This window comes from Lonchura striata, chromosome 3 (assembly GCF_046129695.1).
Source record: "Lonchura striata isolate bLonStr1 chromosome 3, bLonStr1.mat, whole genome shotgun sequence".
Lineage (NCBI taxonomy): Eukaryota > Metazoa > Chordata > Aves > Passeriformes > Estrildidae > Lonchura > Lonchura striata.
Window position 1 is genome coordinate 73,826,707 of NC_134605.1, and position 24,178 is coordinate 73,850,884.

At 40.1% G+C, this 24,178-nt stretch overlaps 2 protein-coding genes across 3 annotated transcripts; one reads left to right on the forward strand and one right to left on the reverse strand.

Moving 5' to 3' along the window:
• The first annotated feature begins 2,227 nt into the window (after positions 1 to 2,227).
• CCNC (cyclin C) lies at positions 2,228 to 19,880 on the forward strand. Of its 2 annotated transcripts, XM_021544920.2 has the most exons (12): positions 2,228 to 2,340; positions 3,244 to 3,350; positions 6,846 to 6,930; positions 7,176 to 7,245; positions 8,689 to 8,740; positions 11,336 to 11,391; positions 12,666 to 12,701; positions 14,122 to 14,213; positions 14,932 to 14,999; positions 15,276 to 15,355; positions 17,431 to 17,549; positions 18,201 to 19,880. In XM_021544920.2, the coding sequence occupies exons 1-12, from the start codon at positions 2,309 to 2,311 to the stop codon at positions 18,253 to 18,255; spliced, it is 852 nt and encodes a 283-aa protein (XP_021400595.1). In that variant the 5' UTR covers positions 2,228 to 2,308; the 3' UTR covers positions 18,256 to 19,880. The 2 variants fall into 2 exon arrangements, with proteins under 2 accessions (XP_021400595.1, XP_021400602.1); XM_021544927.3 differs by lacking the exons at positions 2,228 to 2,340; positions 6,846 to 6,930 and having other exon boundaries at positions 3,263 to 3,350.
• A 1,550-nt stretch (positions 19,881 to 21,430) lies between these two features.
• TSTD1 (thiosulfate sulfurtransferase like domain containing 1) lies at positions 21,431 to 23,935 on the reverse strand. The gene is made up of 4 exons (XM_021546304.2): positions 23,857 to 23,935; positions 23,537 to 23,692; positions 23,163 to 23,322; positions 21,431 to 21,835 (listed from the first exon to the last, which is right to left on the reverse strand). The coding sequence occupies exons 1-4, from the start codon at positions 23,933 to 23,935 to the stop codon at positions 21,772 to 21,774; spliced, it is 459 nt and encodes a 152-aa protein (XP_021401979.1). The 3' UTR covers positions 21,431 to 21,771.
• Between the last annotated feature and the right edge of the window lie 243 nt (positions 23,936 to 24,178).

The following is a 24,178-nucleotide window of genomic DNA, read 5'->3' on the forward strand; positions in this document are numbered from 1 at the left end:
CCTGAGAAGCCTGTTCCAACAATTGACAACCCTTTTGGTAAAGAAAGTTTATCTACAACTTCCCCAGTGCAACTTGAGACCATTTCTTCTTGTTCTATCTCTTGTTGCTGGGAGAAGAAACTGACATCACCTTTCTACAACCTCCTTTCAGGGAAGTTGTAGAGTGATAAGGTCTTCCCTAAGCCTCCTTTTGTCCTGGCTAAACAACCCCAGTTCCCTCAGCTGTTCCTCATAAGATCTGTGCTCTAGACCCTTCACCAGCTCTGTTGCTCTTCTTTGGATAAATTGCAGCACCTCAGGGTCCCAGAACTTGGCACAGTACTTGGGGCACACCCTCTCCAGTGCTGAGTACAAGGGGATCATCACTGCCCTGGTCCTGCTGGTCACGCTGTTTCTGATGTAGGCCAGGATGCCATTGGCCTTCTTGGCCACCTGGGCACACAGCTGTCTCATATTCATCCAGCTGTTGACTGTGCAGAAGCCCAGATCACCACCCAGGGAACAAAACACAGGTACTAAATCAGAGCAAGAAAAAGGCCAGGGTCAGGTAGAGAAAGATGGTGAAAAAAAAAAGAGATGCTCACTTGATGTGATAACCAGAAGCATGAGGTTTGCTGTTATTTTAGTTGCTCTTGTATGTTCAGCGAGGCAATGACAAGCTCCTGTGTTATACAGCAGCCTCTGTCTCTCTCTCTGCTAATTCCTTGGTGCTTGTGCTGTGGGTGGCTGTAATCCAGGGCATTTGCTGGCAATTTGGTTCACCTCTTTGTGACATTGACACAGCAGAGTAAGTTCCTTTTCCCATACCTTGCAAAGTCCGGATATTTTTTGGAGAAAGGTGTCAGGTCAGAGAGCCCCCACAGAATCCCCACAAACCCAGCCTGTGTTTTCAGTCACGTCTCCTTGCACTGAGAAAGGAAAGCTAAAGGGTATGCAAAATGTTTTTTCTCTACCTCCCTCCTCCACATTCCTATGTATAAACAGGGTCTCAAACCTAGAGTCTGTCTGGTGGGTCAGAACAGTGTCTCATTCTGCCAGCAAAGGCATTTAGAAACACCACTGGCTCCATCTGTCCTGCTTCCAGGCAGGACAGGTTTAATTTCTGCTGCAGCCACGAGGGCCAGGGCCAGTACCTAGAGGTTATTCTATTCCACCTCGTGTCATTTTCCAAGGACAGAGCGGGAAAAAGACTCACTTGCAGGCTGGGATAGCACTGCAGAGGGAGCAGCTGGGCATTGATGGGGGTTTCCATAGGGTGAGCGACAACTTTTTGTTTTCTTGTAATTAGTGTTGTTGCTGTTACTGTTAATTTATCTCATTGCTGTTTCCAGTAAGTTGTTCTTCTTTCAGTCCATGATTTTTACCTTTTATGCCTCCAGCTCTGCTCTCCAGCCACCCACAGCTGGGGGGGGGCAAGAGGACAGGGAAGTCATGGCAGGTCTGGAGTAGCTTCAGTGTGAACTCAACATTTGAGAATATAATTTCTAAACCATGACACCAATTTACTCTGTGCATCTTCCCTCTCTGCTTCATAGTTCCTGAATAGAACCTAAATTTCCCTTTAACTTATCCGTTCCCAAGTTTTCAAGTGCATGGCATTGATACATCTCAGATCCCACTAAGAAGCTGAGAGCCACGACAGGAAAGAGCATGGAAGGAAAGCAGGCCCATGCACTTCCTGTTTGCAGTTTAAATTTAGAATTATTAAGTAAATACCTCTAGAGGCTCTCTCCGATGAGGAAAATTCCAGCATGGAGCAAGCTGAGCCGTGAAGGTAAGTAGAAGGGAAATTTAGGTGAGGTGGAGATAGCACAAGACAAGTAAGCTTTGGATCTTCCTGGCTGCTTACAGCAGAGAGAGAGAAGCAGCCAGCTTTGCACGGACAGAGGTTTGAAATGGATATAGGGATACAATTCTTTCCATGGGAAGGTGGTGAGGCACTGAACAGGTTGCCCAGAGCAGCTGCGGCTGCCCCATCCCTGGCAGTGCTGAAGGCCGTGTCGGACGGTGCGCCAAGCAACCTGTCCCAGCGGAAGGCGTCCGTGCACACGGCGGGGGCTGGCCCGGGTTTGGATGGGCCCCCTTCCCGGCCCATCCCGCTCCGTGTCCCGGTGCCAGGAGCGGGGCGGCGGGGCCGGCGGGGCGGGCGGAACCCGCGCGCGGGGGAACGGTTCCCGGAGCCGCGCGTTGCCGGCCGGCGGCGGCGCCGCCTCCTCCTTCCTGCTGCCGGCGCGGGGGCGGCGGCGCTGTGGCGGCGGGGCCGGGGCATCGCGGGCCCGGGCGCCTCCTCCCCGCTCCGCTCCTTCCCATGGCCGGCAACTTCTGGCAGAGCTCTCACTAGTGGGTGCCGCGGCCGCGGGGCGCGGGACACGGGTGCTGCGAGCCGCCGCCGCGCTCTGTCCATTCATTGCCGGGCCGGGCGGCGGGCACGGCGCCGAGGGGAGGCCCGGGAGCGCCGGGCGGGCGGCGGGGCCTGCTCGCCGCGGGACTCGGGCGGGAGCCGGGCTGGGGGCGGGAGCGGCCCCGCTCCGCCGCCGCTCGGGCAGCGCTGGGGCACTCCGGGACAGGGGCCGCGTCCCGGGGTGAGTGCCCGCGCCGCCCCGGGCTCCAGCGGCGGATCGCGGGAGATTGGGTTCCCGGCGCTGGGCAGCCGGGCCTCGGCTGGGGCTGGGCGTTAGGAAGCGTGATTGATAGTGGAACGGGCTGCCCGGGGAGACGGTGGAGTCACCGTCCCTGGAGGTGTTTAAGGAAAGACTGGACGTGGCACTCTATCCCGTGGTGTAGTTGACAGGGTGGTGTTCTGTCATGGGTTGGACTCGATCTCGGAGGTCTTTTCCAACCTGATTGATTCTGTGATTCTGCCCTAAAACACCTCGTGCTGAGCGCGTCAAGGTTTGAATGGTGCCCATAATGAAATGGCTGCAGCATAAACCTTGTTAATGACTGTCAGAGTCTAAAGTCTGTACAGCCAGCTCAGTTTGCTACTGGTAGAGGCTAATTACTCAGCCCCTGGTATTTCATGTTTTGTTGTTTGGGGTTTTTTTTGTTTGTTTGTTTGTTTGTTGTTGGGGTTTTTTTTTCAGTTGTCTTTCGAAAACCCTGACTAGCAGTTGCTTGGGAAGATTGTTTGTGGCTTTGTTAAAGGCCACAAGCCCTTTATCCCTGAGCCTTGATCTGTTTGTATAGGAGACACTTGGTATGATGTTGATAAAGAATTGCTGAAATTATTTTCCATCCCTCTAGCTTACAATGGATTTTGGATAAACAAGATTTATTGAAAGAACGCCAGAAAGACTTGAAATTTCTGACTGAAGAAGAATATTGGAAGCTACAGATATTTTTTACTAATGGTAAAGCTTTTTTTATTTCTGCCATAAAATCTGTGCAATGTGTGCCATGTCTAAATGGAGGTTTGAATTGCTTAGAGAATGTAATGTTTTCATTGTTGTATTGCATATACTTCCACAGCCTATTTTAACAGAGACGTGGAATATAAATAATATCTTAGTTATACTTACATAATTCGAGGAGACCTTGCAGGCTAATTAGCTGCATATATAACATTTTAACCTGTGATAGGACGAAATGGTAAAATTTCTTATTTTCAAGAGGTTCTTATCAAAATATAAAATGAGGAGAGGCAAGCAGAAACTGCTAAGCTAGTGTATTAAAGGCTCAATGTCAAGCATTAGGACTCACTCGGGGCTTTTGGTGGGTTCTTAGGGTAGGGTAAGTATTTTAGGTGATCTGTGCTGTCCTGTTAAACAGCAGAGTTTGGAAACTTGTTAGTTGTGTTCACTTAGATTCTCTGGAACCTGCAACACAGCTTGTATTTTGTCTTCTGACTGATTTCCCAGTACCAGGTGGCTCTCAAATTGTCAGCAAGTTTCTGAGAGCTGTTGCCAGGCAGCCTGTTCTCCCAAAGAATTTGGGACTTGTGTGTGAAGTTGTCTAAGATTTACTTGATCTTGCAAAGCATTTAGCTATCCATATGAATGGCCACACCTGAGTATGTCAGATTACAAAGGCACTTAAAATTTTCTCTGTGGAATTGTTCGATATTTTAAAAAATCTCCTTATGCAAAGGATATTGCTAACTAGTAATTTGTTTGCAAACAGCTCTTCATTGATTTTTGTAGGAGTCCTTTAAAGTACAGAATGCTTATTTTTTTCAGTTGTCTGGCCAGACTTGAGACAGAGAAGTGAAGTGACTTTCCCAGAGCCACTGGAAGATCTTATGTCAGTGGTGGAATGGTATCTGTGAAAGATACCATTGCTTCCCTCTTAGCTTAGTTATTTTTGTAACAATTGCATATGCTATAAACATGATCACTATGGATACCTCTGTGTTACTGCTTACAGGGCATCAGGAAATCAAGCTAGCAATGATTTACCCATTTGATCCATTCCTGAAATATCTTGAGGTTAAAACTAAGTGTCATAATAACTTCATAATGGAGGGTTATGGATATTTCTAAAACTGTATTTCTATGCTGATTTTCGCTAGTATTAATTTGAACTGTGAAATATGCTTTTTAAATGTTTCACTTCATTGTTTTTATTGAATGAACAAAGCTTTACAAAGTAAACAAGTTAGTTTGTTAGTTTTGTTTTGTGGTTCCCAGGGTCTTTTTCCTTGGCACTCCGTGCCTCCCCTGAAGGTAGGTGAGTGACTGGGGGTAGCTGGAGAGCAGCTTTGCCAGCATCTCCCCTGTGCCTGTACAGACACAGCCTACTCTGCAGGAGTGAGTGGTGCTGGGCTTTCTCCCATTCTCTAGCAAAGAAGGCAGGACAGTGCAGGACAGAGGGCAGGGGTGCTCTGTGCTTGGCCAGAGCTCGAAGTGTTCAAGCCCTCAGCATGCTGTATCCTCGACTGCCTCTGAATAGAGACCCTGCTTTGGGTCCCCCCTTGTCTCCCATCTGCACTACCTGAGAGCAGATGAGGCTCAGCCCCAGCATGTCACATTTAGTGTATGTCAGCCCAAGAGATGGTTGTGCCCTAAAGCAATTTAAAATCTGCATGGAGAGGGGCAATTTCCTGCTGCTTCCTCATTGGAAAACAAGTGCAGTAGATCACTGACTGATTATATGGCTCCCTGCAGCTATGAAGAGAAGGAAAAATATCATCTTCTAAAGTAGTTTGAAAAAAAACCCTGATGTTGATTTCTGTGTTTGGATCACCAAGCCTTAACTGATTTTGGTTGAGAAGTGTATTAGTTGTTTTCCCTTTTTGGTTTTGGGCAGAAGCAGTAATGTTTGTGTTAAAGGCTACTGAAAATACTCAGATTTAAAACAAGCTTTATTAAAAAACCCCAGACTACTGAAACTGCTTACTTTCTAAATGTACAGGAATAAATTATCTTATAGTTTCTTTTCAAATATTAAAATAATTACAAGCATTGGACTTTTCTCAGCATATACAAGCTTCCATTTCATTAAGTCTCTCTAGGCTCTTGTCCATTTTTTTTCTTCTAAACCACACTTGATTTTTCTCTGACAGCAGATGGCCTAACCATTCCTAAAATCCCATGGGAGTATGAGACATATTTGGAGAATTCTGTTTAGCCTAATACTTGAATTTTTCTGATGCCCTAGTAGTAGGACAGCTTTTTAGCCCCATGGTTAAATTAAAGACAAAAATACTTTCCAGCCTCCCAAGATGTGCTGATCAAATGTTTAATATTTGTACAGACATTACATACTGTGTTTAACACCCTTGTCAGAAGTATTGCTTTTCCTGCTGTCACTGTCAAAACTAGTCCAAATTTGGTATTCTTCTCTAGAAAAAGAATGATATGAGACAGACAGGAATTTAGTGTTGCTTTGACTTTGCCAGTAGATGACAGATGTGTACCCTGGCTGTCTCAGGGGATACGTGATAAGAGCATGGGCAAAAAACTCTCTACTTCAGGTGTTTAAATAGAGACTAAGAATTTATTGATGACTGGCAACAGAATTGTTTGCTTTTCCCACCAATGGTCACTGTCTTGGTCCTGCTGTACATATTTTAAATATCTTCTTAAGTGTATTTTAAAATATTGTTTTTGACATTTCTCATGAGGGAGGAAAAAAAGAAGAGGGAGTCTGCACAGAGCCGAGCAGTGCTCAGAATAATGGCGGCGCAGAATTATGGGAAAAATAACAAGTAACAACCTTATGTTTCACTGTGCCATTCTTTACATCCAACCCCTGCTCTTAATCCCAGCTTGATGCATCTAATTTGCTTGGCACCTTTCCTTTGCCTGGGAGGCCAAACAAGAGCTACCTGCACAGATGACACCAGGGTTGTGTCTTGGCCAACTGGCAGAGGACCACCGTGATGGAGCAGCTGACTACATCCTCTGGTCTCCCACCCCCTCTCCCTAGACTAAATATGTCATTTTTTTAACACCTGCTGCCTCTGCCAAATTTAATGACCGTGTTTGTGTTGGCAGCTTTACTTGTTTGAAAAAACCCATCCATTTTGTGTGGCACTGAAGAGCTGAGGTTTTATATTTCCTGTGTCTGAATTGGTTGTACTCTAAAATGGAGTACCTGAGCTTTACTCTTCTGAGATTTGTGTTGTCATCTTCTTAAAGGTCATACTCGCTTTGTACACAATGGACTCAAAGTTCCTTTTCCTTTTTGAAGGTGTCCCCAAGCTTCAGGAGGCAGTGGTTCTTCACCTGCAGGTCCGTAGGTTTTCAGCAGCGTGTTGTCTCTCTAGAGCAGCAGAGGGAGAAGGCTGTGGTGCTGCTCCTTAGAATCCCCAGCACTAGCGCTAGCGGTGTTTTGAGACCCTTTGCTATTTGGTGTCAAATTGTTTCAAAAAACTCAACTCAAGCTTTTGTTCATTTTTTTTTAAGTTATCCAGGCTTTAGGTGAACATCTTAAATTAAGACAACAAGTTATTGCAACTGCTACAGTCTACTTCAAGAGATTCTATGCCAGGTAGGACTGTTTACTATGATGGTACAAGAATAAAGCATTTGCTAGGCACATTTTGGTAGCCCTTTAAAAATGCAGTTCTGTATTAAAAACAGTGCCACTTTTGTTTTTTGGATGGTGTAAAGCTTTTATGCTTTAATAAAGTTAACTTAAGCTTTGCTTTTTCAAAAGGAAGTGTGGTGCTCTTAATAGATTAATCGTTCTACATGTATGAAACAACATATTATAATTTTGTTGTAACATTTCAGATATTCCCTAAAAAGTATAGATCCAGTATTAATGGCTCCTACGTGTGTGTTTTTGGCATCCAAAGTAGAGGTATGAAGTATTACAATTTTTTAATGTAACATTATGTGATGTATGAGAGAAAGAAAACGTTTAGGACTCTCAATTTTTTTGTCTTTCTTCATGCTTTGGGGGTTGAAACCTTCTCTTTTTTGCATAGATTTCTACAGCATTTAAGAAAAGGAGACAGAGAAGGCCTTCAAAACTTGTTTGAATTACTAACCCTGAAGTGTCTCTGAAAATTGAAAAAAATATTTTAAATGGCTGTTTCACTGTCACACAGTGTTTAAATACACTGTATCTTAAATTGTGTATATCTTAAGCAGTGTCTCCTTTCTGGTGTGTTTCTCCTTATTTATGTTTACTCAAACTTTAAAACATAATTGGAATTTTTTTTCCTAATTTTCTTGTTCTATTTCATATAGCAAGGGATCCTCAGAGTTTACCACACTTTCATTACTTGGATTAAAAGCATGTTGTAGCTCATGCTCTGTCCTTTAGAAATTATCATAAGGAATTGACCCATTAGGGATCATGGTGAGAGGGCTCCATGCCTCCACCATCAGTGCTCCCCTTTGAATGTGGCCAAGAGTGAGCATAAGCTGAGTGCTGCTGTTAGTCCTTGCAATGCAGCAAGTTTGCAGCTGTTTGAGAAGTGTCTGTGTAATGGAAAAAAGTCAAATTGGCCACTTTATGATATGTCAGCACTAAGGAGTTTTACAGACGGAGCTCAAATACTTAGTGGATGGTAGAAACAGTCCTACTGAACTAGTGGTGACATGTGATACTGTTGTCTGTACAAGTACTGTGACACTCATCAGTGTTTGGAAGACATTAAGGAAAATAGCAAGAGTGTTGGAGAGAGTGGTTTTTTATCAACCTGTTAAATGAACCTTTAAGCAGGCACAGACATAGAGTGTGTATATACATAGATGTACCTTAAATTAGAAGTCTGTGTAGCCTTCCTTCCTGTGTAGCCTTCCTAAAGCTTCTGCAGCTTTAGAGGACAGCACTGTTGATTCAGCTATGGACTTCTCTGAAAGAACACTGTATACAGAAAATTTTCAGAGAGCTGTCTCAGCACAGGAGCTAAGACTTAACGAAAACATAATCAAAAAAGTTAGTTAATGGCAGGTTTCTAAAGACAGTTTTCTTTCCAAATGCAATAAGGAAAAAATAACCTCCTTGAAGCCCTCTTCTCTATTTTATAAAAAGAATGTTAGCCAGCTGAGCTTTTGGTGTTTTTAGTACCTTTCATGAATCTTTACTGTTCCTCACAAACAATCAAGAAACAAATCAATGAAATAACTTAGGTTTACCTTAAGGAAAAAAAAAAAGGGGTGGGGGAAAAAAACAAATACCACAATACTGCAAAAAGAAGCCCAGTTTAGTAAGAAGCCATTATTTTAATTTGATAACAGTGTGAGTGTATGGTGTTTCAGGTGGTTCACCTCATTTACCATTCTTTTTCTTCAGGAATTTGGTGTTGTTTCAAATACAAGGTTGATTTCTGCTGCTACTTCTGTATGTAAGTATCAGTCATTTTCATTATGCTCTAATTAGGTATCTCTGTAGGGAAATCAGTTGGTTTCTTTGCTTTTTTTTAAAGGTAGCTTTTTATCAAATCATGGAGGACTATAAGAGCCATTTAGAATAAAGAGCTTCTTTTGCCAAAAACAGACAGAATGATCCTTTCTGTATTAGTTTTGGTTGATTATGGTTGGAACTTATGCCAGGAATAAGTGAAAACAAAGTCATAAAACTATTGAAATTTATAAACAAGCTTGAGTAGTAAATTGAATTCTGAACTACTTGAAGATAGAATTGGAGATTTATGGCTTTGTCTGTTTACTAAAAGGTATGGCTCTGTGGAAGTACCTGTTTTAAGAATTTTTGGTAGGCTGCATACCTTCAAATTTGCTTTAATCCTTTTTCCCCCGTGATAAAATTAGTCTCTGTACATGATATTTATGTCTAAAAACACATTTTATAACCAATTGTTCACAATAAATTCAATAAAAATACACTGTAGTTACTTAATTCTCTATCTTTCCCACTTGCCTTTGTATTTCCCAGTTCATGTAACTTACATATCATCCATCAAACTTTTGAAGTGATGTCTTCCTTAGCTGAATGCTGTTGTCTGACCCACAAGGTCCAGCTGCTCTCAACGGGCAATTCCTGGCTGTGCTCTTCCAAATGTAGGTCAGCGCTTTCAGAATCCCATGTAGCCGTTGAGGGGACAGGTGACTGGCTGCATCTGCAGCCTCCCGATGCAGGGTGTGTATCAGTCCATGGGGCTGGCCGTGTGACAGTTCCGCCACCAGGAACTGAAACACATCTTCGGTGCCAGCATGGCCAAGACCAGTACTGGATTTAGCACTGAGAGTTGCTATTTTTACATCAGAAGCACCATTTTGTGGAAGTTTTGATGCATAAATGAGAAGGTTAGATAGATTTCAGTAAATACACTGATTATTTGGACATCTATTTCTTAGCTGTGCTGTTTCTCAAAATTCCAGTCTCATGACCTTATAGAAGATTTTCCCCACAGTTCTTCCTTCAGACCTAGAAGTCCTGTCAGGCTTTCTCCAGCATTTCTTCTTTTATTCTACCTGGTCTTCCTTTACCGGAGTTTCTTCAGTAGCACACAGCAGTTTTTGTGAGGTCTTAATACCAAAGGCAAAAAAAGATGAGGCAAGACAAGTAAAAGCAAAAAGAAGCTAACAAAAGGGGTGGCTAATGTAATAGTGGCTGGTTTAAGAGGTTTGATTGCTTTTAGCTCAGTAGCAACATGAAGTTAATAACACTTGCTTCCTTTGTAAGGAAAGATGATCTTAACCTGATTTTCAACAACCTCTTCAAAAGGTTTTTCTTCTGTTAACACATCTCACTAAAACAACAGCTCCATGTTATGGTTGTGTTTGCAGTTTGCTTTTGGGAAAAATGCTTTTTCTCCCTATCTTCTTTCTCAAATTGGTATTTTTTTTACCATGTACACCTTCAGTTTGCATACATCTTGAGAAAATATTTTATTAATTTCTCTCTTTCTTGAAATAATTAAAATTTCCAACAAGTAGGCCAGTCTTGGTGTCCTACAACAAATTTTCTAGCGAAGTTCACCGTAGGTCTAAATGGTGAATTCTTTGGTCCAGAGGACTGATGCTTTTTTTTCTTTGAAGTGAATGTCATACTGATTTTCCGGAAGTAATATTGATAATATCATTTAATAATATACTGTCTGTCATTAATATATGGAATATTGTCCACTTCCAGGGTGTTAATGTTACTTGTTTTCCTTGGATGACAAGGACTTAAAATAGCTTTTTAAATGTTTTATGTGTACAAAATGTTTTACGTTTAAATGTTTTATGTGTCAAATCCACATCTTCAAGTGTTCTTGTTTTTCTTTGTTCAGCATTCTAACATGAAATCACTCTGATTTTGCATATTGGCATGCTTATTACCAGTGCACTAACCGTACTCATTCTCCTTGTAAAATACACTAATATTAATTAAATATTTCAATTGGAGATAGTAATGAACCTGCAAGAAGTCTGGCTGAGCTCCCTTACCCTGTGTTTGGGCTTGCTTTTCTAAGACTTCATTAGTTCTTTTAAAATCTTGCATGTTGAAGGATCAAACCTATATAAAAAATTCCCCATGAAAATTCCATTTGGATTTAGTGCTGGATCTGAGATCCTGAACATCAGTAGCTGGAGAGCTCTGTGAGTGATAACTTGTGGGAAATAAGCTGAGCTAGTTTAGGTGGTTAACCAGAAGACTTAATAGTATCCAAAGCAGCAGTCAAATGTCTGACTGAGTATCTATGCAAATCTGGGCTTCAGGTGTATTTCTCTTTCCTTTTTAGGATCTTAAATCTTGTAGCTTATCCCTTTGATAAGTTATCAAAGTTATTTCTTTGATAAGTTATTTTTAGGATCTTAAATATTTGTAACTTATCTCTCTTTGAAATACAAGCCCTTTGAACTGAAAGCCACAAACTGAAAGTTGTGCTGCCAGGTAGATTTGAAGTGCTATATACAGATAAATGAATAGAAAGGGAAAGAAGTAAAAGTATTAATTACATTATTTTTAACATACTTTTTTCTGTTTACTGTAGTGAAAACTAGGTTTTCTTATGCCTTTCCAAAGGAGTTTCCTTATAGGATGAACCATGTAAGTATGCTATTTGAAATATAACTTGATCAAATAAATTAGTAATTGTTGGCAGTAAATTCTTTCTTTTAAATACTAAAAAATATTTTCATACTCATATGTCAGGTTTGTTCATTATTAGTTTAGTATAGAATATTCTGAAAGTTACCTTTAAAAGTAATAAAAATCTTACGTAACCTCCTTTCCTTAAATTGTTGACAGGAAAGACAAGTGATGTGATAGGGTGACTGAAAAGTTAGTTTTTCTATAGCGTGATGAGAAAAGAGATTTAGGTTTTTTTGAATATTCTTGTTTACAAATACATTGCTCCAGGGGAAGTAAATGGCCTTTGCACCTGGAATGCTTCCAAGCTTGCACACATGAGCAGTTGGCTTATAGAAAGCAGTTTTATTTTTGCCTGTAAAATTTAATGGCTCTGGAAAGATAGTTTTTAATTAATACTTAAAATTTAAATTTACTAGTGGTTTTCAAGATATTCTCAGTCACAATACTGTGAAGTTTTGTAGTTTTTCTTAAAACCAATTTTGACCTCTGCTGTAGAATTTTGAAAGCTAAACATTTAAATAGTTTTAGATTGCCTGTAACAGATACTACTTTTTTGTTGGTTTGCTTTTTACCCAAACTAAAAAGCCAAATGACACGTCAGAATATAAAATACCTAAGACCTTATAATAAAACTGCACTGCTGTTTTATAGGTAAAGGCAAATGGAAATACATTTTGGAGTACAGATTTCATATAGCCAAAGTAGTCCAGTCTTTTCCTTCATGTCACCAATACATCACCTTCTGTATTGAGGGTGAGAGCTGATATAATTGCTACAATTGGACAGAATATTTCATATGAAATTAAATCTGAAAATGTTTTGAAAGGCTATTTGACAAGTTAGTGGGCTGAAGAAGATGCTTTAACTCTACAAAAGAACTTCTCTATTGCTGTGAAGTTTTTATGCGCTGGGAACAATTTGCTGCTACCAGGTGTTGAAACAAATCAGGCAGGTGCTGCCAGTGAAGCAGTCTTTCACAGCAAACGTGATGCAAAATATTTAAATTGTTTGTTATTATGACTGCAGTTGACTTATAATAGTGATAAGGCAATAGCCAATAGTAGTTTTATTTTTGTTTGGTTTTGTAGTTTCAGATAAAATGCATTTAGGACTGTTAGAAGTAGTTGTTGAGAATTCCTATGCATTTGTGATGTTAAACTTTGTGTCAGTTAATTTTTTCTGATGCCTGAAACATACTGCTGATTAACTGTGGTTTTGCTTCTTTGCAGATACTAGAATGTGAATTCTATCTCTTAGAATTAATGGTAGGTTGGGTTTTTTGGTGGAACTGCTTCTTTTTTTGTGAGAGAGGTAACTGTACCTAAGTTCTGATGCAGAGACTGGGATGTCAGTGTCCTTTTTTCTCTAGATGGAATGGCCACTTATGACCATGGAGAGTTGTATTCTTTCCATGCCCTCTCCTTCTTGCCTGGAAGAATCTGGGGCTACATACACTTAAATGTTCTAGCAGAAGGTGTGGGTACAATCCCGTTCAAGCTAGTCTATAGCAACCTAATAATTAGAGTAATCTTCTAGGAAGTGAGATGGGGGTTTGAATCCTATGAGGAAGAAACAGAATTCAGGCCTCCCATTTTCTGAGATGGTGCTATAACTGTTAGGCTGTTGGATGAAAGGAACACAGTGGGACATTTTTTTCCAGACCCTTTGGAAGAAAGGAGCCATACCTATTTTTGTAAGAGTAACTATCCCATTGCTGTGTTTGCTCAGGTAGCTGAAAGGAGACAACCCAGGCTTTTTAGAGGGCTTGGGTAAAGTAGTACTTAATTTCTGCATATGGCTTGGACTTGGATGGGTTAGGCAGTGAATTCTAGTACTACTGTACTAGAGTAGTTCTGCTCAAGTGCAGAGAAAAGGAGTGAGAAATCAGGGAGCAGCTTAGTGAGTTAGCAGATAAGAGAATATGTTTTGGAAACTGAACACATAGGAGATCAGGTCAAAATTTTTGTTTGTACCTACAAGTTATTTTAATACAGTTTTTAGATTCCTGTTTAGATTTAGTCCTTGATACCTCTGCTATACGTGACAGTAACTCTTGAGTTTTGTATACATAAATTTTAGCATAAGCAGTTGCATTTACAAGAAGTTATATTTTGGGGATTCACTTATTTTTCCAGTATGCTATGCAATGTATAGTGTGTGTAGTGATGGTGTTTCACAAAAGTGTTCAGCACATGTAACTTAATGTGACTCTTCCCTGTAGTATCCACACATTTGGCTGCTTTTAGCAAGAGGTTTATTCTTTCTTGTTTACCTGGACCTGAAATGAGGGGATTTGAGAGCAGTGGAATTTTTCTTTTCTTTCTTTCCAAACCAGCATAAATTATTTTGGCATGCTCTCCATGTATGGTATTTAGTAGCAGACTGTTTTCTGGCAGCGTTTTGTATTTCCAAGTGGGAATTACGGGTTTGTAAGCAAATGTGGTTTCAGTGTGCTGCAGATGTGACTTTCTGTGTCTCTTAGGGGAAGGACATTGACAGACTGGCAACTGTGCTGTGTAATGGTATTCTAGAGAGAGCATTGCCCTCATTGGAGCATGGCTAGGTGTTAGAATGCTACTTAAAAAAATCATCAGTAATTTACTTGTAAACCAAATGTTTTAATATGAACTGACAACATGCTCTGCATTGAAATCTTAACTTCTGTCCCGATGACATTTTTCCTAGGACTGCTGTTTGATAGTATATCATCCTTATAGACCTTTGCTCCAATATGTGCAAGATATGGGCCAAGAAGACATGCTGCTACCTCTCGCATGGTAATAAAGACAATGGAAATAGTTCCTCTTTTCGTTAAGAATGCAAGTGTTTAACAGTTATGCTTCAAAGGTGGCTAAGCCTTTGCTGAACCAAGCAGGCTTAGCTATATTTGAATATAAAGGGTGCCCTAGTTAACCTGTGCCGGTATGTGTCCCTGACTTATTCTGTCTTTAACCCTGTAGTGATTTTACTTTGCAGTGGTCTAATTTTTATTCTTTAGACTATCTCAAATAGCACAGTTTTAACATTACTGAATGGTGACTGAGTAAAGGAAATTTCTTTTTGTCAACATTGTCTTTTTGTTGTAGCATGTCATAGGAGGTAGAAGCAATATATAGTGTTGTTTAGCAGAACTCTTATTCTTCAACTGTTTCAAGTACAGAAAGACAGTAGAAGTACTACTTTTATGTTAGCCTTTATTTATCTGTGAAATGGATAATTATTTGATGGTATACATACACATCCATTGCAGAAAGACATTTATGTACTAAAAGAATGTTTCTAAATAAACTTCTACTGTGACTACAAGGGAAAAAAAGAAAGGCTTTAAGAGACTTTTACAAGAGAAAAGATCTCTTTCCTTGATAATTTGCCCTGCAGCCTCATTGCTTCGACCATCTAGAAAACTGACAAAATATTTGTAATCCAGCAGCAGTTTTTGAAGGAATATAGTCTAAAAGTGAATAGGAAGATACTTACAAGTTCTTTTTTGCACAGGAGGATAGTGAATGACACATATAGAACTGATCTTTGTCTGCTGTACCCTCCTTTCATGATAGCTCTAGGTAAGTAACAATTACGTCTCTTGTCATGTTTACGTGGATGTATTCTGTGCACTGTGCCATCACAAGCATTCCTCAGTGCCCTTATAAGGTGCTTCAGGTTGTGTCTCATACAGCATTGACACTGTAGCCTTGCAACTTAAAAAGCCTTAAAGAAAAGTCAGATAATTAATCCTGAGTTTCCTCTGTTGAACTGTATAGGGTTTATAAAAAATTGAATGTTTCTAATGTATTGAGAGTGTATCTTTAGTCAATATCCATGTCACCTGATCTTTGCAGCTTGCCTACATGTGGCCTGTGTTGTCCAGCAGAAGGATGCAAGGCAATGGTTTGCTGAGCTGTCTGTTGATATGGAAAAGGTACTCTGTTTTTTATTCCCAGCACTTGTTATGGACTGATCAGAAAGGGTATTCATGCTTGTCTTTCACATCCACAGTACTGATTTGAACTTAAAATTCACTGCTCTTGTTAGATGCTGTTGCAGTTAGGCAGATCTCTTTGGAAAGGAGACAATGTCATGTTATTTGGTTATCACCCTGCTCTGAAAGTTAAGACAAAACCATTGCATAACAGAAGAGCATTGCTGGTATTGCCGTTTTCCAGTCAGAAATATAAACCCAATATCTTTTACATTGTTTGCCAGAAAAAGAATTCACAGCATTTTTCTGTCACACAAGATTGTCAGTAGGAGTTTTACTTTTAAGTTCAAGTGCATGTGATTTTCTGATTCACTTTTCAGCATCATGCCAGCACACCACTCTCATTTTCTCCCTGTACATGTGCAGAGTATAGCGTAGTGTAGAACATTTTTGACACTTTCAGGATGCCCAGCACTGTGACTTCAGTCAGTGCTAAGCAGGGAGACACCAAGATCATTCAGTTGAGTTCCCTGCTAATGCAAATTCTGTGTCAAATTTATTAGGTTAATAATTATTAATTAATTGTCTTTTTGTTGTAGCATGTCATAGGAGGTAGAAGCAATATATAGGGGTGTTTAGCTGTGCTAGCAGAACTCTTCAACCGTTTCAAATACAGAAAGACAGTAGAAGTACTACTTTTATGCTAGCCTTAATTTATTAGGTTAATTCCCTTCATTAATTTATTAGGTTTCAGGGTGCAGTTGTTCTTATACTAACAATGTTCTTCATCCTCACTAGTTTATTTTACTTTTTAGGTTGGCTTCTTTAACCTTTATTTAGCTCCAGTAAGCAAATTGAAGTAGTACTCGTATTCCTCATCACACTGTTTCACTTAGCACATATTTTTTTCAATCTTTTTTTGAAACTGAGTGTCTAGAATTAAGTAGCCTGTTATGACTGAGAAGTACCATTTCCCTCTGTGCCCTTGCTATTTCCCTTTATCCCACTGATGTTACAGCATTGTGCTTGTATTCCAGGATTTGTCTTGAAATGTAAACACAATGCGGATGCTATGCTGCATGGAGAGCTCTGTGAATTATGCTGTCATACATTTAAAGGCAGGGTGATAATAAACTGGCAGCAAAGGAGGACCAACATATATTTAATAGCTAAAATTACCATAAGCTTGATACTGAATATCTTTGAATGTTTACTTGTCTTGGTTCTTATGTCAGTGATAAAGCCTAAGCTTGATTTTTTCGCATGTACACCGCAGACATGGTGAAGTACCAACTATGACTTTCGTTTCAAGGATGGAATGTATTACTCTGCACTTAATCAAAAATCATGTATTAAAAAGAAGAAAGAAGTCTACTTTATTAATTTAGAGATTGATGAGTCATGTTACGAATGAAATGTTTTCTAGCTTTTATATAGAATATTGCATTAGAAATTTAAGAGGAAATTAAGGTAGATAGAAAGTCCAAACCAATATGGAATTCTTATGCTTCCAGAAGCAGAATATGAAGTCTCAACAGTTCTTATACATATATAAGAATGTAAGAAGTATTTAAGAACTCCTTGGCTCTGTTTCTTGGAAAGAAAGAGTTTAGATTAATGTTTTGTGGGTTTGGTTTTTGTTGTCCCACCCTGTTCCCCTGATACGCATAGAACATTGATAGTCATCAATTACTGTACTGATAATGCATGGTCATATAGCTGTAGTCATGTGCCCAAGTCTGTATTTTCCCAGGAGCTTAGTTATAAGCTGTGACAGTAATTGCAAATAAATAAATAAATAAATAAAAAGGTATTAAGTTTGCAGGGGAAGAGAAGCAGTAAATACAGTTGAAAGGGAACGTATTCTGTTCAGGCTTTGATTCACAATTAATCAAAAAACTAATTAAATTTTTTTTTGTGACCAGATTAAATGTGAGACACCTCTGTTGATAATACAAAAATTTTGTTGCTTAGTTTCTGTTTGGGGCCTGCTTAGTTAATTGCACCCTTAAACAGGCTATGACAAAAGAAAAATCACTATCATGTCTGACCTTAGGCTTTTATTTTTATTATAGATTTTAGAAATAATCAGGGTTATTCTGAAGCTGTATGAGCAGTGGAAGAACTTTGATGAGAGAAAAGAGATGGCTACTATTCTTAGTAAAATGCCTAAACCAAAACCACCTCCAAACAGGTACGGTACTTCCTTATTGCACCTTTCCTATGGAAAAACTAGACTCTGATCTTAAGAATGTGTAAATGTTTAATTCAAGGTGTAGGATATGTTTTTACAGTGCAGATGTTTCTGATACAAAACCAGCCTGATTGTTCAGGAGCTAGCGGGAAGCATAACATTCACTGTCTTACAGAGAGTGTTAATGTGATTAGAACGTGATCAGTACAGCTCAGCAAATGTAAGGAACCCCAGTGTGAGGCTCCATGGCTGGGCCGGATTCAATGGAACTGGGCCTGCTTAATATCGTATTTAATTACTGTAATTAAATATCACTGCTGGGATCTGCACATACAAATTCCTGTGCGCGTGCTTATGTAATGTGAACTTTACAATGTTGACTTCAGAAGTAGATTTAGCAGGCAGCTTCATGGATGTATATTGAAATTATTATTCACATAAATATGGTGAAGTTATTTATGCATGCTGAAAAAAGCCTTTGCATTTTTTAAATGAAAATGAGCAGAATATTTTGACCTATTTATGTATATGTTGAAGTATTTTCTTTCCAAAGATTTTTAATACTCTCTTGTATTTTTTAATTTAAAAAAAGGATAAAAATGTAATATGATGCTTCTTATTGAAGAGACATGTTTTTGTTTTCTTCAACAGTGAAGGAGAACAGGGTCCAAATGGTAGCCAGAACTCTAGTTATAGCCAATCTTAAGGCATTCCAAAGAATTTCTTTATGGACCACTTTGACTCAAGACATCCTGGGATATTTCCTGTGTTCATGAAATGGACAGAAGGTTTCAGTAACATCTTTGACAAAGAACTCGAAGAATAAATAGCTTGTTTGTGTCAAGCATTTTGAAAGCTTTTTCTCTAAAACAATATCATTTTTTCTGAAGCTGGAGCAAATGTGCTAAGATTTTTCAGTGTAAGGAATCAAACTTTAAACCAAGCTGCAAAAGATTGATGTTTTTCACTCAAAACAAATAGTTCCTTATTGGTTTTATTTGTGTTGAAGTGAACTATTTTTAGAGCGACAGTAACCTGAAGCCTAAGTGTACTGTATTAATGACTTGTGTTGTCTTCATTTTGTTTGTGACTGAAGGAAGATAGTGCACTCTGTGTCGAATCTATTACCTTCAGTTTTGTTGATTAAAATAAAATAAATACAGATTCTGCAACAAGTAACACACAGTCCTTCAGAAACAAATGCCTAGAAAAGCCTGTAAAGAATATTGTTACATTTTTAATGAAAACTGCAGGAAAGAAAGTCAGTTTCTATTTTTGGGTTTAAAAAAAGCTGTATTCCTCAGTAGATCTACTTGGTTGTTTTTGCCACAATACAGTAGCCCAGCTTGCCAGAGAAGTGCAATATGTATAGTGATTCTGCAGTTTTCTGAAACATTTCAAGTGTTAGAAATTAAGACAACCCAACATACTAGGATTTTTTTTTTTTTTCAAATAAATGTACTGTATGGTACAATCAGAATATTTCACAATCAAGTACAAATCTGGATATTGCTATTTTTTATGGTGGATTTTATTGTAGCAAAGATATACACTGTTAGTCTGCCTTCACTGTTAGTGTGAATTTGTGTGGTTCATTAGAGAGTTTATTTAAGAGGATCAAGTGTTTGGTGAGCTTCATACTGGCAAATTTTAATTGGGATGTTAGGAGCAACTCTAGAATAACTGAAATGGGATTCCTTGGTTACCTTTGTGCTGGAGAAAATGAGATTTCTTCAAACAGAAGGCCATATCCTGCGTTCCTTACTCAGGCAGATATCCCACTGAAGACAGGAATTGGCCTTAATTGATTACTTGATTTTTTAGATAACTTTGTTTCTAACTAAGTTCTGTACAACTTTATTTTGAATGATAATGCCAACTTGCCCAAGTATAAAAGCTGTATGATATAGTTCAGTAACATTGTTCCTTTTATTTTGTTTGGGGTTTTTTTTTGTTTTTTTTGTTTATTTTCCTGAAACAACACATTTCACTGCTCTGAAATCCTGGAGGGAGATTGAAAATATGTGCTCCGTGATGTGTCTTTGTTCAAAAAACTGAAGTGGTTTTATATGTAGCCTGTTAGGCTAGTAGCATTTATTTCTGTTCAGGTTATTTTCATAAACCATTATGTGAACCCGCCCCAGACACTTTGGTGAGGTGGAAAAAATACCCATTTTGGTCTTTGCTACTTGGTTGCCATTTGATCCATACCTTTTATAGACACTTGATTGATTAAGTGGAATTTGGCTATTTTGCTTTCATTTCTTGAAGTCTAAAATGTGCGATTTGTAATGTGGACTTGGGGAATATAAATAAATCAAAGCAACTTGGCCTCTGTTGTCTGGAGTAATTAAACAAGAACTATTATTTAGGTAAGTAGCAGTCTCCTCACATATACCACATAATCTGCCAGGAAAGTTAATGTTTTGGAATTGGGGAATTAATGAAGAATTCTGGCTAGAGTGATGAAATTTTTTCTTAAGAAAAGATTAATCACTGCTGTCTTTACAGACTTTACTTCACATGTAAAGCACAATGAGTCCTAAATCTCGGAGCTAAAATGTCAGGCACTTCTTGATGATACCCAGAAATTTCTTAAGGCATTTCTCTACTGGGAAAATGTGGTTAATTTTACTAGCTTTGATTCCAGTAAAAACAGTGAAAGGCAATAAAGTGCAGTCAAAAGAGCTGGATTCAGTGAAGACAGTTTTAAAAAGATGTAATTTTGAACAACGGGACATGGAACATAATGTCAATGCAACAGTCTTGTTACTAAGCATGCAGAAAAAAAAATCACCTTTCTTTTGCTTTATGTCAAAGGAGAGGTGCATAAAAATGTGCTATCTCAGTGAAAGACAGGCAGATGAAACTCTTCACAGATTATATTGCAACTGGTGACTCTGAAGTGTCAAAGCAAACACAAGCCATCTACGCCAAAAATACTTAAAAGAAAAATCCCAAAGGAAACAAACTGGATCCGACAAGTTATTCAACTCAAACCCCATCATTTGGAAGGCAAATTAGAAAGGTAAGTTTGGTAATCTAATTCGGTAAATTACAAATAGTTTGAGCAAAAATCTTAAAAAAACCTACCATGATAATGAAAAAAAGAAAATAAAAGAGGTATACAGTAATTTTCCCATTATAAAAATAACCAACCCACAGCTTCTCAGTTCAGAAAAGACAGTAGGTCTAGAAAAATCACAGGTGGTGTGAAGACTGATAGGTGACAACTGCTCACTTCTGACAGAAGCCAGAGCAGCTGATGAATATACGGCAAGTTGGGAAGCAACAAAAGGAAAGATTTTTCACCACTGCTGTGTCTGATAGGAGTTTCTGTTGAAAATTTACAAATACCCAAATACAGTAAGACATGCAAAGCCTGAAGCACTCTGAGTTGTAAATGAGAAGAATCTGGAGATTTTACCACTACATACTAATCTTGTTTTATGCTCTTCCTCAGATGTTTCTGCCAATCAGAAAATAATGGGCTAGATAGATCTGGTATAACATAGAATAACTTGTTCTTTTGTGGTTATGTAGTTTCAGGTGTTCCCAAGAAACGTTAATTGAGCTACAAAAGGAAGCATTGGCTGCTCATGACTAAGTACTGACTTAGTTGATGACAGTGCCTTACTTTGTTCATTTGTATGCTGATGTTTGGTGGCTTGATCAATACAGCTAAGCATGACAAATTATATGTTTAACTAAATCCTGAAATCCTCTATACAATCTGACCTTGACAATCTTCAGAAGGCATTGTTAGTCCTGGTGAGGCCTGGTACAACACAGCCAGCAGTGGGTTTCTGTTGTCCCCTCAACCCCTTGATACTAAAATATCTGCAGTTTGACTACTCTAAACAAACAACCCAACATAGGTATTTGAGAAATAATAATTTTATTTGTCCTATCATCATTAGTTTAAACAGTCATAAACTACATCATACAAAAAAGTAAACATAATCTGCACTTAGGTTCTCTTCACCATAACCATAATCCAAAGTAAAGGTTGAAAGGTTGAGCAAATTTAATGTGTTCTGTTTGTGTCATAGTCTTTGGGTATAATTTAAATCAAGCAGTTGATATGCATGGGTGTTTGAAGGTGAATGTCTGTTTACACAAGAAGCCAGTAGTGAGCTTTATTATGGAAGTGGAATGCATGCTGTTTGCTAAAACCTACAAACCATCCTGAAGCCTTGATAGGGGAAGGGAGCTGTCATCTTCATTTCTTTTCTGGAGGTTCATGTTTTACCCAGTCGTCAAAGCCACCAGCATACTGCTGAACTCTGAAAATATGCAAAAGATAGAAGAGTTCTTAATATTGTCTCAAGAGGAATCAGAAAAAAACCCAAAAAAACCCAAAAAACAAAAAACAGAAAAACCAAAAGTAAAAAATAAACACCCAAAACCCCACAAACAAAAAAAAAAAACTACAAGAAACAGATTAAAATAAAGAGAAAACAGAAGTTCTCTGCAACCATATACACTTGAACCTAGCTTCAATGAGCCAGATGGACATTCCTTTTGCTCTATTACTGCCTGCTTCCATGCAGAGTTCTGTCTTTTCTTCCAAATGATGTGTTGGAACTCCAACATCAAGCAAGAAATAGTGGCTGGGTCAATGAAACAGTTGCCAGTTCTTTTTTAAAAGAGTGAGAAGAGACTCACAGCAGTGGGAGATTTACATGTCTACTTATTATGTCTAAACTGTCACCAAATAAACCCTGCACACTGATCTTTACTTCCTTGCAAACCTGTATGCTCTATAAGTCTGGTATCAACCTGTCCAAAACTAAACTCTGTAAAACAAAAATCCACTATGCAAAACAATACTGACACTTTCAATTGGGTATCAGGTAATGGAGGATATTTTTAACTCTGAAACAAGAACATGTTTCCACACTTTTGACTAGAATTAATATGAATGTTCCAGTTTCTGAACTGCAGTTCAGTGAAAACATGAGCAAATAATCCATGTCTTAGATTTTATCTGCAGTCTTCCAGGCAGCAAGGCACCTTCCAAAGTTAAGTTTAATTCTGCAAAACAAATGCTGCATTTCAGTCTATCATCATCTCATTGCTTTGTCAGCTATTGCCTTCACTACTTTACTCCTGGCAAATAATCCAAAGCTTTACAGGAAGTGAAGGCATCCTTTGTTAACAGTGAACTGTAAAGGCAGAACTGCAATTCAACAAAGGGTGTGGTTTCTTAAACTATTTAAGACTGTACTACTACCAAAGCAAGCAGTTCTCCACCTTTACACTCTTCCTGCATCTCAGGACTAATGCTTACGGAGCTCTTTAAGGAAGAAGTATCTCAGCAAGGGAGCCCTAAGAGGCAGGAACCTTCAGTGGCAGCGTGGTCTTGCAACAGTTTGTGTCATCCACAGCACATGTGCAGAGCTGCTAAAGGGGTGGTAACACCTCACTTTGCTCCAACACCCAGTGGCATCCTTCAAGGTTCAGGGGAGACAAGAAGAGTGTCTAACTCAAACACCAATTGTTTTGTTCATGTTCCACATGTAAATTTTTACCCTTGCACACAAGGTGAATACGTGTTCTGCTTCATGGGGGGAAGCAGCATTAATCCCATCCTTACACACAAAGTCATACCTGCTGAAACCCAAGGATGTGGCAAAACCAAGTGCTTGTTTACTTCTTGTTCCTGCCAAACAGGAGAAAACCACAGGGTCTGACTTGGATGGCATTTTTTGATTATACTGCTCCTTGAACTCTGTTGGGTCCATTTGTAGAGCTTCCATTAATTCACCCACTGGGAAATACAGAAAACAAGCTATTGTATATTCTCCATCCAAAGACAGGTTCACATTTCAAGACTTCTTACTAACTCTTCTGGAGGAAACGTTCAGCCTCATTACATGACAGAAGCATTTTAGCAGCGTTCCTCTTTGCTCAGTCACCACCACTTGACCATTCCAGCCAGGAGAAACAGCCAACGCCTGCAAATAGTGGCGTTGACAACTTACGGGGTATGTTGATGGACTCCGGGATCTTTCCAAACCTGTCGATCTCCCACCTCTCCCGCACGTCAATGTGAAGGACGTTGGCCTTCTTCAAGTCTTTGAGCTCCTGGTAGGAGAGGTCGGGCGGCGCGGCGGCGCAGAGGCTGCGGCGGGTGGGGCCTGGCGGGAGGCGCGGCCGGTCAGCGCGGCCGCGGGACCCGCTCGGGGCGCGGCAGCGCCGCCGGACGCGGCCACACCGGGCTGTCCCGAGCCGCCGAGCCGGACCAAACCATCCCCGCCCGCCCCCGCCCCGGACGGCCCCGGCCCCGCTCGGCCCCGCTCACCAGGCGCTGCCGCCCGGCTGCAGCCGCCGCCCGCCGCCCGCAGGGCCCGCGCCGCCCGCCACCAGCCCCCGAGCGCCATCCCGGCTCCCCGGCGATGGCGGCCGCCCAGCCGGGCCCGGCCCGCCCCAGCCCGGCCCCGCCGGCGGGGCGGGGACACCGCCTTCCCCGCAGCGGAGGAGGCCCGCGGCCTCGGCCGCCGCCGGCCCGCGCAGGGCAGCGGGGAGCGCCGCCGGGCTGGCCACGCTGGCACCTGCCAGCTCACACAGACACCGCCTCCGGCTGCGGTACATCCACATTTACCCTGCGCTGCCTGGGCAGGGTA

Excerpts from the sequence above, each read along its gene's own strand:
- CCNC (XM_021544920.2), top strand. The coding sequence starts at position 2,309 with ATGGCCGGCAACTTCTGGCAGAGCTCTCACTA. Across the intron at positions 7,246-8,688 it reads TTTTGGCATCCAAAGTAGAG|GAATTTGGTGTTGTTTCAAA; the intron begins GTATGAAGTATT and ends CTTTTTCTTCAG. Across the intron at positions 15,000-15,275 it reads TCCTTTCATGATAGCTCTAG|CTTGCCTACATGTGGCCTGT; the intron begins GTAAGTAACAAT and ends TGATCTTTGCAG.
- TSTD1 (XM_021546304.2), bottom strand. The coding sequence starts at position 23,935 with ATGGCGCTCGGGGGCTGGTGGCGGGCGGCGCGGGCCCTGCGGGCGGCG. Across the intron at positions 23,323-23,536 it reads GGAGTCCATCAACATACCCC|TGGGTGAATTAATGGAAGCT; the intron begins GTAAGTTGTCAA and ends TGTATTTCCCAG. Across the intron at positions 21,836-23,162 it reads ACATCCTTGGGTTTCAGCAG|AGTTCAGCAGTATGCTGGTG; the intron begins GTATGACTTTGT and ends GCATATTTTCAG.